The sequence below is a fragment of the Neofelis nebulosa genome, chromosome 5, assembly GCF_028018385.1.
Source record: "Neofelis nebulosa isolate mNeoNeb1 chromosome 5, mNeoNeb1.pri, whole genome shotgun sequence".
Taxonomy (NCBI): Eukaryota; Metazoa; Chordata; class Mammalia; order Carnivora; family Felidae; genus Neofelis; species Neofelis nebulosa.
Window position 1 is genome coordinate 7,952,024 of NC_080786.1, and position 13,244 is coordinate 7,965,267.

At 53.1% G+C, this 13,244-nt stretch overlaps 1 protein-coding gene across 5 annotated transcripts in view; it reads left to right on the forward strand.

The window, feature by feature from the left end:
* MYRIP (myosin VIIA and Rab interacting protein) overlaps nt 1-13,244 on the forward strand; it is a 370,434-nt gene that overhangs the window by 281,347 nt on the left and 75,843 nt on the right. For all 5 annotated transcript variants that reach the window (XM_058729485.1, XM_058729487.1, XM_058729486.1 and 2 more), the window contains 3 exons: nt 174-271; nt 491-571; nt 3,058-3,201. In XM_058729485.1, coding sequence (XP_058585468.1) covers nt 174-271; nt 491-571; nt 3,058-3,201 — 323 coding nt within the window. The remainder of the gene's footprint in view (nt 1-173; nt 272-490; nt 572-3,057; nt 3,202-13,244) is intronic.

Below are 13,244 nucleotides of genomic sequence, written 5' to 3' on the forward strand. Positions count from 1 at the left end.
AATTCTGTTGTGGCTGGAGTTGAGGGTGAGTGGGAACCACTAGGGGCCAGGGTGAACAGTGGGGAACTTATCACCGGGCCCCTGCAAGACTTAAACACAAGCAGTAAAGTGGAACCATCATTTTACTTGTCTTTCCCTTTCCGAAAGTGGTCTGTGTTCTGTTTCCTGTCTAGGACACAGCATGATGGACACATTGGCTGTCGCCCTGCGGGTGGCTGAAGAGGCCATCGAGGAGGCAATTTCCAAAGCAGAAGCCTATGGGGACAGTCTGGTACGACGCCCTTCTCCTCCCTGGGGGGAGGTGCGGGTCAAGGTCCTGGCCGCCAGGACAAAGTATAGGTTCTCAGCAAACCGGCCTCATGGTGTCTGTCCTTGACTAGGGCCGGGCCCACCCTCCCTCTGCCTCTGTGGTCAGAACTCCCAAGAAAGTGATTGCCGGGTCCCCCGACCCACCCACAGCATGCGGCCCTTCTCTTCCCTCCTTCTGCAGGACAAGCAGAATGAGGCCAGTTACCTGCGGGACCACAAGGAGGAGCTGACGGACGAACTGGCCACGACCATCCTGCAGAAGGTAGGTAGACCCTGGCCTCCCGCACTGCAGTTCGTCACCCTGGCCCAGACCAGGGCCTCTGGCCGGCTGAGGCGCACCTGTGGGTACCATTGTTGCCTTGGGCGCCGTTTCTGTGCCTTGTCACTCTCCCCTCTTGTGCTCTGGGGGCCAGTGCAAAAGGATTTGCATTGCCCGGCAAAACGTAAGCAGAGGGGTCGAATATGGTTGCCTTTATGGATGGAGCTAGTGGGTGGGGAGCCAGGAACTCAGCACGGAGCAGGTTACTCACTGTCTTCCTGTCCCCTGGGCCTCCCACGAGTGTGTGTGTGCACGTGCATGCGTGTGTATACGTGTGTCCTCTTCTCACACCTCTCAAATAGTCTCTTGCTGAAGAAAACCTGCAGTCACCCCCTGCTACCTCTATGCCCTAAACTGTCCCTTACATGGTGTGTCAGTTAATTACTGTTGAGAAGCCAGCCACCCCAAAACTCTGTGCCTCTGAGCGGGATTATTTCTGTGTTCCACAGGCAATTCTCTGACGCCACAGGGGTGTTCTTCAATTCAATTCAATTCAATTCAATTCAATTCAGTTCAATTCAATTCCATTCAATTTTGACACTGTGTACTCAGAGTTAGCACAGACCTCACAAGCCAAGGGCTCAGCCCCACTAGAGTGCCCCCACTCCAGATACCAGTGAAGTTTCAGGTACGCCCAAGTGACAGCACTCCTGTCCAGGCTACTACTCATTCAGGGATTCCCATGACTGCCCTCGGGTCGGATGATTTTCATAAAACTCGGCAAAGCGCTATACTTCCAATTACTGGTTTATCATAAAGGAGACAAATGAACAGCCAGATGAAGAGATACATAGGGTAATAAGGCCTGTGTAGGAGGGGTGTGCAGACCTCCATGCCCTCTCCGCCCGCCACGCTCACTCCCAGCACATCAGTGCGTGCACCAGTCAGGCGCATAGAGTTCCTCCCTCGCCCCGAGGGAGGCTGAAGGTGGGGCTGAAAGTCCCATGGTTCACATGGTTGGCTTTTCTGGCCACCAGCCTCCATCTGGATAGTGGTCTGGCTCATCACCTCATTAGCCTAACGACGACGCTCCAAGCTTTGTGCCGGGAACCAGGGTCAAAGACCACACATACGTTTTATCATACTGCAGTCTCTTTCTCGCGCGTGCATCTGCAGTGACCGCACCTCAAGCTATGGGTTGGGATCTAGTCCGTGCAATGTGTTCATTCTGGGGCCGGACTGAAGGCACGTCAGCTACACAGCCAGGACAGAAGCACAGGAGACCAAGAGGAAGCAGTGGTGTGGACGAGGGCCCAGGCTCCGCCCTGACACCTGTCGCTGCCCACTCCCTCCTCACCCGTCATTGGCCAAAGCAAGGCGCACAGTCGGCCACAGCCAAGGTGGGAAGTATATTCTCCCTGTCCCGGCAGCGATGAGGAGTCACCCAACAAAGGACTGCATGCGGGGAGCGATGAGCACGTTCGGCCGTCCTTTTGGGTCACAAAAATCCATGTCCCTGATGCCGTGCACACTCAGTCCACCCAGAGACCCCCAAGCGTCTCATCCCACCCACAGCTCAAAGTACGTTCAACCCAGATTCGGCTGCTTCTAAGCTGGAGACCTACGAACCAAGCAAACAAGTCACGGGTCGAACACACCCTGTGGGGGCACAGACAGCTGGTACAGGACTCTGGAGATGGGCGTACGCCTCCATCCGGCCCTGGTCTGCCCGAGGCGTGGTGAACATCAGTTCATCACTCCCCCTGGCTCTCAGCCTCCCGCTTTCTCATCCTGTCTGGTCTACAAAGACATTGACGGATACACTTAGATCAGTGGCTCAGCCGTTCTCTCAGCTGCTTCCTGCCTACAAGAGGTTGGGAGCCCAGACACCAGTGTATAAATGGACTCATTATATCCAAATGGCTGTGCCCCACGTAGCAAGCGGTACAAACGAGCAGAAGCCTTCCCTGATGGCTCTTGGTACCTGCCCGCTTCACAGACTCTGCCAGCGCTTCCTGAAACCAGAATTTATAGCCAGAGACTCTGGGTTTGAGATGCAGCTCCAGTATTCATGAGCTCTATGGCCTTAACTGATAACTTAACCTCGCCGAGCCCGTTTCCTCATCTGTAAAATGGGAAGAGTTATAGAACACAGCCCTGAGAATTATCTCGATGATTAAATGAGGTAGACCATATACGGTGCCTGAAACAGCCTGGCATGTGCTGGCCCTTAATAAATAGAAGTTGTCAGCATCACAAAAGGATTACTTATAAACCGCAAAGTGCTGTAGAATGTTTAGGGCTGTAGTTGTGTCGTTTTTACCGTAAGGCAGATCTGAAACGGGCTGGTATTCTGTTGAAACTAAGCCCTTAAATGTGGCTAAAAGAAAGTGGCTAAAAAAATCCCAGAGGTGGCCCCACTTGCTCCACCCAGCACCCAAAGGCCTTGCCAGTAACTTGCCCCCTTGTGTCACCCACTTCCTCCCCAGATCATAAGAAAACAGAAGAACAAAGGCGAGCAGCAAATGGGAGAAGAGCCAGAGTGGTCACAGCCCCAGAGCTGCAGTGCAGAGGCCGCTGATGAGGGGACCGCAGCCCCCCTGGGAGGCCCCCGAGCTCCCTCCACCCTCTGGGTGAGTCCCAGGCCCCCCCTCCCATGCAGATGTCCTGCATCAGGCACAGGTCAGAGCCGTTGTCCCCATGGACGTGGGGCTGCCACGCCCAACCATCTGTAGTTGACTGGTGTGCCAAGGGTTCCTGAAGGAGGGACGGGGTGCGGAACAGAGAAAGTGTGGGGGGGGGGGGCCTGGGAGGGGACAGAGGGAGGAAACACAGTCGGGCTCCTAAGGAATATGGAGGCGGGTTTTTACACAGAGACCAATTTAGGAAGAACAAAGGTGTCAGTAAGCATGCTCCTTCTGGAAAGAGTTGTACTGGCCCTGTGAAAAGAACACCTGTATGAGGGCCACGTGTGTCCTTACAACTTCCGCCCCTTGCCTTAGCGGACCTGAGAGGTGACCGTGAGAAAATTGCCGCCAAAGTGGCCACGGCCACATCTGGACACGGCTGGGAAGTCGGGAAGGAAGGGGCTCCGGCCTTTCTGCCTGTCACCTTGAAATTAAGCCAAGGGCCGAATCACAAAGCACGGTGGCCTTCCTGGGACCCAAGGGTCTGGGCCTGCTGATGTCTCTGTAAAATCCTTCACTGGTTTAAGCGGCCCCACGGGGGACACGGGGGCTGCTGGGAAGGACGGAGGCTAAGGCTGCGGAGCCGGGCCTTCCTGGTGGAGATTCAGCCCGAAACACAGGGACTGGTAGGCAGGGCTCGTGTTCTAGAAGCTGTCGGCGCCCACGGACCTGGCAGGGGGAAGGGACGGGGCAGCACACAGGCGCTGTGCCGAACTGGGCAGTCAGACGTGGGAAGAGCGATGCCAAGCCTGTATCCTGCCCCTCCTTGGGGTCAAGGGTCGAGAAAAGGGCGTGCACACCAGCTGCGTGGTCGGCGTGCAACTCCGGAAGTGATGCTCCGTGGCCTCACCACCACCAGATGCACGGGGGGTGACGAGAGGCACCTTGATGGCTTTGTCAGAGCTTTAACGTCATTGATTTATTGGCAGAAGCTTCCCTTGCCAACATGCTGTCAGCTTGACTGCTGTTCGTTGTGTGTGCTCCTCCATAAAATAAGTAGGAGACCCGATCCCAGCCCTCCGGGACTCAATAGCCTGGTTGGCAAAGCAGGACCGGGAAAAGAGTCAGTCCACGGTGATAGGCACTCGGTTGAAAGGTTGAGACCAGAGATGGATTTGGGGTTCAGAGAAGGGAGAGGCACACGACCTTCAAATAGCCTGTCATTCAGATGTTTTGCTAAGTGATCCCTGCCCTCGCGGGCTCAGGCTGCATACACAGCGTCACCCTGCTTTCCGGGGGTCTTTCTGAAGGAAACTCGAAGAGTCAGGTTTGGGGGTCTCCAGGAGGTGCAGATCTCCACAGCACCCAGACCTGGCCGCGAGCTGAGGGGTCAGAGGCAAGCCCAGGGGGCTTGGGCGCTCTGCCTCTGGCACTTCTGGGCATGAGAGTCTGGAGTTGCCCTTAACCGTGACCTTGAGCAGCTGTTTAGTAACTGTCTGTAAAATAGGGATAATAAGAGAAATACAAGGGGACAAACTCTAGTCATTGTCGTCAAGAGGAGCCAAGATGGCAGGAACAGAGTACTGAGGCAGGTGAAAGCTTGGCTAGGAGGCCGGTCAGGGAAAGCCCTTCCTAGGAGGTCACCTGAGACTAAGGTTTCAGAGACTTGGGAGCAGTGAGAGGAAGAGCATTCCTGCAGAAGGAACAGCATGCACGGAGGCTCAGAGCAGGAAGGAACTTAATGTGTTCAAGGAATAGACTAGAACGGTAACTAAATGAGACGTGGCTACTGGCCACTTTTCATGGAGATGGCATTCCCCAAATGATAGATATTGTTCTTCTTCTTATCACCTTATTTCTACGTTTCAGAACTGAGGCCACAGTATCATCAAGGGACCTCTGCGAGTTGCGAGCTGAACCCGCTGTGCTTTGGTCAGCTAGGGCAGCAGCTGTCAGTGGGTCACTGATCAGTCTGCTCCGACTCACAGTCCCCCCACCCCGTTCCCCCCCAGCCCAGCCCCTGCCTCGTGTCCTCCCGGGTGCCCTCTCCCCACCCCTCCCCCTGCAGCCAGAAGGCATCATCTTGCTTCTCTGCCGCTGTCTCAGCTCACCCACTGGATGCCTCTGGCCACTCACTGCATGTTGGGCCATCCTGTTTTTTCTTCATGGGAGGCCGGAAGCTCCCCTCCCCCACCCTGACCCCGCGCTGCTTCCCCAGGGCAGGGGAGAGACTCACTCCCCGGAAACACACTCCTCCAATGCTCTCTGGTCATGTCAGTTGCCCGCAGCTCTGCACAGTAACTAACGGATGCAGACGGACTTGGGAGTCATCATAGAAACTGTAACTAATAAATAGCAGTAACTGAGGGATTGTCGGACATCTATAGGAATAGCATATGGCCAATAGTTTTCCCTAACGTAGGCTTTAAACTCACAGGGTATTCCCACGTATTATTTCATTCGGTTCACGCAAGAGCACCAGTTATAACCCCCATTTTACAGGGCGGTAAACTGAGGCCTACCTAGTCTGAGCCACTGGAATGAAGTTGGGGGAGGAGGCAGGACCAGAATCCGGGTCTCCTGGCTCTGAGCACTTCCTCTGCTCTGCCCTGCTCCCGTCTCCTGGCTCATTGGATATGAACTGCCTGTTTCCCCGCCAGATGTTCCAGGGGACCCCCCATGTTCACAGCGCAGCCTAGAAATGATATTCCTGTCCCCTCACAGAGACTGGAGACACTCTGCATGTCACCAGACACGTGGGACAGTGGGCGCTGGAATGAGCCAGAATGCAGCGGCCCCACCTTTCCACAGCGGGGCGACAAAGTGCTTCACGCACACCCCCCAATCAAGCACTGGCCGAAAGCAGCCCTGAAGCTTCCCGGGGGGGACCCCCTGCTCAGCCCCTCGGCCGGGTGGAGAGACTCTAGTCCACCCGGGACGCAGGCCCGCGGCGGGCACAGGTCAGAGTCGCACGGGACTCCCGTGGCTACGTCAAAGCTTCTCAGGGGTCCTTTTCTCACCAGAAAGTCTGTCTCGCCCAACGCCTGACCTCTGCACAGCACAATTGTCATTTTGGCTTCCACATCAAGGCAGACAAAGCTGACGCGTTTCTTACTCACTTTTCCTGAGGCAAATGGCAGAATATGATTTGTTTCCAGATTTCGACATAGACCAAGGCCTAATGGAAGTCGTCTCGGATCGAGTACCTCTTGAATCTCTTTGATGCAGTGCTTTGCAGGCTGTGTCCACCTAACCCACGGCTTGCATCTACCTGTGGGAGAGGGGGTGGGAGGGGGTCCTTGAGGCTGTAGTTTGGGAACACCCCATAAAGGACATTGTTACACCTTCTTGCACAACACTTTAACCACCCAGGTCGTAGGGCTTGGCAGGAGTGTGGGCACCTTACCGAGGGGATAAGATCGCGAGCTGGCTGCTATCACTGACAACTTCATCTTTAATTTTTAAAATTATTTTTAGTGTTTCATTTATTTCTGTGAGAGACAGAGAGAGACAGAGTGCAAGCGGGGAAGCGGCAGAAAGCGAGGGAAACACAGAATCTGAAGCAGGCTCCAGGCTCCGAGCTGCCAGCCCGGAGCCCGACGCGGGGCTCGAACTCACGAACTGTGAGATCATGACTTAAGCGGAAGTTGGACGCTTCAGCGACCGAGCCACCCAGGTGCCCCATGAATTTTGATGTTTGATCGAAGAAGTCCTCTGCTGGCCTCTCCCTGTGAGTTGTGCCCATACTGTGATTTGCAATATGTAAATAGCATATTTTTGTCAACAACATCAGGCAGAGAGACATGAATGCTTCGTCTTTCTCCAACCACATTGTACTCATGGGAGCAGCCCCAAACAGAGCAGCCTGAATCTGGAAGTGAAGGGAAATCCAGCATGCAGCCAGGTCCCTGGCACAGCCTGTTCCACGTAGCGGCCACTAGCGTCAGCCCCCGGTTGTCACTGGTCACGTATGTTCTGGCGTTGGGCCAGCTCAGCATCAGGCACGTGGCAGGGGTTTCTCGGATACAGGGCCATGGCCACCTGATGGCAGGATGTTGATCTGTGGGGACTCAGTCATGGCCCGGACTTGAGCGCTTCCCCTCTGGCTTCCAGGATACCCGTGAAGGAAGGAGAACATGTGGATTAAGGTCTCAGCAAAACGCTGTGATCCACACTCTCGCGAACAACCATTTGTAGCTCCTGGTTTGGTTTAAAGACAGCAGTGTGATTAGAGCTTTGCAAAAACGTCTGGAAGGAGAGCCTGTGCCTTACCCAGCCCTCGGTGATAAGAACCCTTCGAGTCTTGATTAGCTGGCTGTTCGGAAAGGCATAAGCCAAGTTCTGGCTGTGCGGGGACAGAGAAGCCTGCATCCCTCCTCTGCCTGAGTTGCCGTCTCATTTGGCTGCAACCACATTAACAAACTAACAGGACAAGCTGGCCGGCCGAGGCCCCCAAGAGGGCCTGCAGGACAGGGCAGGGCCCCTTCCGGTGCCCCTGACCCACCACTTCCCACCATGTTTCATGCCTTCCTCCCTCTGTCCCTGTCTCTGGCCTGTTGCCTTCCTCTCTTGCCTTCAGACTTCCATGTGACGCTACACCTGGGGCTTAACCCCTGGATAGACCGCAGCCTGACTTCCCTTGGTCAGGACCCCAAGCCCTTTCCCTCTGACCGGCACCATGGCAGGGCCAGCCTGGGGCCTCAGGCGGTGACACACCCAGCGGACGAGGGTCAGCTTCTCCAAATGCTTGCCCTTGAGGGCTAAGCTGGTGCTTTCTGCCGGCCCCTGGCCTGCACTTGGCCCCACTCCCCTGCCGTGAAAGAGTCTGTGCCAGCACCACATCCGGAGTGAGAGCCTAAGGGAGACTTACCGTGGCCAAGACCACCACATTGCACAGCCATTCACCTAGAACCCGGGCTGAGCGGCAACCCCTGGGTTGTGCGGCCTGGTGACTGCTGATGAGGCCGTGTGGGGAGGGGACAGCAGTGCATACGGGTCAAGGAGCAGGCACTCGTTTGCCCACCTCAGGGTTCTCTTACCCCTCACCATGAGGCAGGGATGCGCGTATTATTGAACCCATTTTATAGATAAGTAAACTGACGCTAACGCTTTGCCATAAACTGCCTGAGGTCCCACAGCCTGTGATTGGTGGGGCTGGGAGATGAACACCTTTCTCCTGTTCCAAAGCCTTTGATCTAGCTTCTTCCTCTATAGAATAAGATCAGCAGACTCAGTGACCTCCAAGTCCTGGGGCTGTGCTCTCCAATATGGTGGCCACAAGACCCAAGTGACCGTTGAAATTTAAATTAGTTAAAATGAAACAAAGCTTAAAACCCAGTTCTTCTGTCACACTGGCCACATTTCCGGTGCTCAGCAGCACCTCTGGCTGGCGGCTACAATATTAGGCAGCCCAGATGCAGAACATTTCCATCACTCCAGAAAGTGTTATTGCACAGCATTGGTCCAGGGTTTTAGAAAAAGAGGAAGTGATAAACAGAGGAAGAGATAACCAGAGGAAGTGATAAACAGAGGAGGTGATAAACAGGAAGTGATAAACAGAGGAAGAGATAAACAGAGGAAGTGATAAACAGGAAGAGATAAACAGAGGAGGTGATAGAGGAGGTGATAAACAGGAAGTGATAAACAGGAAGAGATAAACAGAGGAGGTGATAAACAGGAAGTGATAAACAGAGGAAGTGATAAACAGGAAGAGATAAACAGAAAGTGATAAACAGGAAATGATAAACAGGATAAACAGAGGAAGTGATAAACAGGAAGAGATAAACAGAGGAGGTGATAAACAGGAAGTGATAAACAGAGGAAGAGATAAACAGAGGAAGTGATAAACAGGAAGAGATAAACAGAGGAGGTGATAGAGGAGGTGATAAACAGGAAGAGATAAACAGAGGAGGTGATAAACAGGAAGTGATAAACAGAGGAAGTGATAAACAGGAAGAGATAAACAGAAAGTGATAAACAGGAAATGATAAACAGGATAAACAGAGGAAGTGATAAACAGGAAGAGATAAACAGATGAAGTGATAAACAGCCGTGATAGAGGAGGTGATAAACAGGAGGTGATAAACAGGAAGTGATAAACAGAGGAAGAGATAAACAGAGGAGGTGATAAACAGGAAGAGATAAACAGAGGAGGTGATAAACAGGAAGTGATAAACAGAGGAAGTGATAAACAGGGAGTGATAAACGGAGGAAGTGGTAAACAGGAAGAAATAAATAGATGAAGTGATAAACAGAGGGCATAAATGCAGAACTACGCCTGGTCACTGGCCAGAGCCCGGACATGAAGCAGCGGGCCAAGTCTTGGTTCTCGGGGACTTCGTGAAAGTTGGTCGTCCCCACCTCCCCACCTGCTGTTCCCACCCTGGATGCTCATCTGCGTCACCCGCCAGAGCCCCGCTCCAGCGGTTCTGACTCATGGGGTCTGGAGTGGAGCCTGGGCCTCAGTGTACTTGACCCAGATCTGCCCAGGTGAGGCCAACAGGCTTAAGGACAGCCTCTTTCTATCCCAGGAGGACTCCCTGACCTCCGGACCGTGGACGGCCCTGACCATCTGCGTGGCCTCAGTGCCCCATTGACCTGGCCCCCGCTGGCTCAGGGAATAACTATGCAGAATCCCAGACAGTGCAGGCGCTGTGACTTTCGCTGATCTGCAACCACACTGAGCCCATCCCCAGGCAGACAGGAGCTCTCGTCCCTTCTCTTGAAAAAAGTTGACTGTGACTGTTCTCTTTTTAATTTCCTCCCTTATTGTGTGGTTCCCTGCCAGGAGGGGGGTCAGTGCCACCCAGCTTTCCAAGCCTTAAGGTGCAATATCCTAAAACTGCAGGGGTTGTGATTCATGTAAGGCCTGTCTCTTTGGGCGTGTATATACACAAAATTGCTTTAGTAATAATTTGATGATCCTACCGATAATAACGATGGCAACAGCAGGCTCCAGACTCTTAGGATGTGCCCGGTGACCAAGAGGCACCTCTCTGTCCCTTCTCTATTCCTCCCTATTCTTCTCAGCCTTTCCTCTTGTGTTTCAGTCCCTTCCTCCCTCATATAAAGTATTTCTCATCAGTTATGATTACCAGATTGAATTTAGTATCTATGCCTGACCCTAAAACTCCAAAGCAAAAGCTTGGTCTCAGTTGTTATTCATACAGGCGCCACTGTTGATCCCTTGGCCCCCAAACGCCTGATACTAAAATCATTCTCTCCCTGTGGCGCGGCCTCCGTGAGAGCAAAGGCCACTGGGGAGCCATGGTCAGGGCCTCAGGGAGCCTGCCCCGTTGATAGCCCTAGCCACCATCGCAACAGCATACCCTTCCAAGGGCTGTGGGCAGCACATGATGCAAAGGAAGCTGTAACAGAGGTAATTCGTGGTCCTGCTGCGTGTTTCGCCCAGAGCAACAGAGCCAGCTGGTTCAAGTGGCAAATCCCGCCGGGCTGGAGCATATCAGCCAGGAGCTCATTGTTCCCAGGCTTCCGGCACAGGCTCCACACAGCATGGAATAGCTTCAGCCTGGAACCAGACAGACCCGAGCTCAGGCCCTGCCTCTGCCCCCTGACCAACGATGTGCTTGGGCAGAGTAGTCCACCCCGGCCTCAGTTTCCTCGTGCTTGTTTCCTCGTTGTCCGGGCTAGGTGGCAGAGCTTAATAAACACTCTTGTTTTGACTGATATTCATCGAGTGCTTTTGAGGTGCCAGGCCTGACACTGATCCCTTTACATGAGGAAACTGAGGCGTAGAACAGCTGAGGTTCCACCCAGGATCCCACACAGCAGGAGGAGAAGCTGGCACGGACCCCCTGCCTAACATACCCCATTAGTTAGTGCCTGAAGAGTTGAGGCAGGCCTGTTTCCAAGCTCAGGTTCTCAAGTTCATCCCTGCGAGGCTTTGCTGGCTTTGCAAGCCTCATATTCCTGGACCGTCGATTCCACCAACCATTCTGGCCCCTCCTTGCAATGCACGTGCAGATGCTAACTCAGGTCAACCCTTCCTGACAACATCACCAGCCCTGTTTCTTCCATGGACGCTAGGGCGGGTAAGAGAAAGGAAAGGGAAGAGAAGCAGAGGTCATGGGTACGAACGAAAAAGTGGCACAAAGGTCCGGTCAGGGTAATGAGCAAGTAAATGACTCAAGTAATCCCATCACTTCCCAGGAGCCAGAGGTTGGACTAGCTGCTGAGTAAAAGCATTATCGTGGCGCCATCTGCTGGACCATGTGCTTATTGCAATGAATTTGTGGCAAAACCAGATCTGGGTCTCAGAACTGGGGTTTTTGCACCCTGGCTGGAGACCTGGCCAGCAGCGTCCTGAGACCTGTAGAAGCCAGATCTTGGGGTCTTCTGTGACTGTCAGGATACAGTTCTCTTATAGTGTGAAAGAGCAGCTTGCCTGAAATAGATTATAAAGTCTGGTGTCCCCAGCTCTCATGAAGAACACAGATTCCATCTTCCATGTTGGACCCAAAGGCCCCTTTCATTTCTTGGGCTTGGCTTTTGTAGGTGGGGGAGCATTTTTGAACCATAGAAATGGACCCAAGCCACCTCTTAAAGACACATACGGACATACATAAAATACCATGCGAACCACCGAAAATGCAACATTAAATATCGTTTTTGTCATGATGTAAACATGTGTTCAGTGGCTTACAGTTGAGAAGCTTGCAAATATAAAAAAGGAAGAGCAGGGCATATAAAATTGCTCATTGTGTCCTTGGCAATAGATCATCAGCTCCTTTAGCGCCAGACCTCCATCTTACATCCTGTAAATTCAGTCACAGACGTGTAACCAACCATCACATCCAAAAGACCATCCCTGCCTTCAAGGAGCTCACAATCTTTGGCAGAACTGACATGTCGTAATAATGACTGTATCAGAAGGGCGGTCTTCTTGCCAGACCTTGGAGGGATGAGTGGTCAGGGATGTAGCCCCTGAATACACAGGAGTTTGCCATAGAAGGATTTGGTCCTTCATTTTTTTTAGTGTTTATGTTTGAGAGAGAGAGGAAAGCACAAGTAGGGGAGGGGCAGAGAGAGAGGGAGACAGAGGGTCTGAAGCGGGCCCTGCACTGAAAGCGGAGAGCCCGACGTGGGGCTCGAACCCACAAACTGTGAGATCACGACCTGAGCCGAAGTCAGACACTCAGCCTGCTGAGCCACCCAGGTGCCCCTGTCCTTCATTTCTGGGAACTTCACTGGACCATCAGGCTTGATCTCTGTTCTCTCTGGTAGCTGATCATCACCTGTTAAAGATCTAGCAAAATCATAGATGGCTCCCTGACTACCCATCTCCATGAAAACCTTGGTTGTTGTCAAGCGTCAGAACTGTTGACGCATTTACTGTGTGCAGGACAAGGCTAAGTTTCCACATCTCCCAGGGAATTCAGTCATCTGGCCAAGGTGTCGTAGCAGAGGCCGTGGTGGAGCCCGGGTACGACTGAGTCCTGACCTGGCTCCGACCACCGCAGGGCCCTGCTCACCACTCTCCCAACATGCTCTCCTTTTTCTCCTATTCTTAGCACCTGTGGTGGAGGGTGGACCTTACCAAGAGCAGCGTTTCTCCCTGGAAGGGAAGGCAAGGGGGGCTGTTGGCGCTGAGGTCTGCCAGCAGGGGGAGACAGACTGCCCAGGGGCCGGCATTAGAGCTCAGTGCCTTGTTTCCCGTGGGAGTCACAGAGGCTTGGAGTGGCTCTGTCCTTTCCCTCCTCACTTGATCAACACGAAAAGAGCAAAATCAATCACCAGGGAGGGATAATCCCTTGATGAAATGGCAAAGGGAAAAATTGGCCTCTTTCTGTTTGATGAAACTCTCTAAATACAGAGAACAAACTGAGGGGGGGTGGGGGAGGGGGAAACGGGTGACGGGCATTGAGGAGGGCACTTGTTGGGTTGAGCACTGGGTGTCGTAGGTAAGCGATGAACCACGGGAATCTACCCCCGAAACCAAGAGCACACCGTTTACAGTGTGTGTTAGCTAACTTGACGATAAATTATATATGTAATAATTAATTTATATATATTAATTAATATATATAATA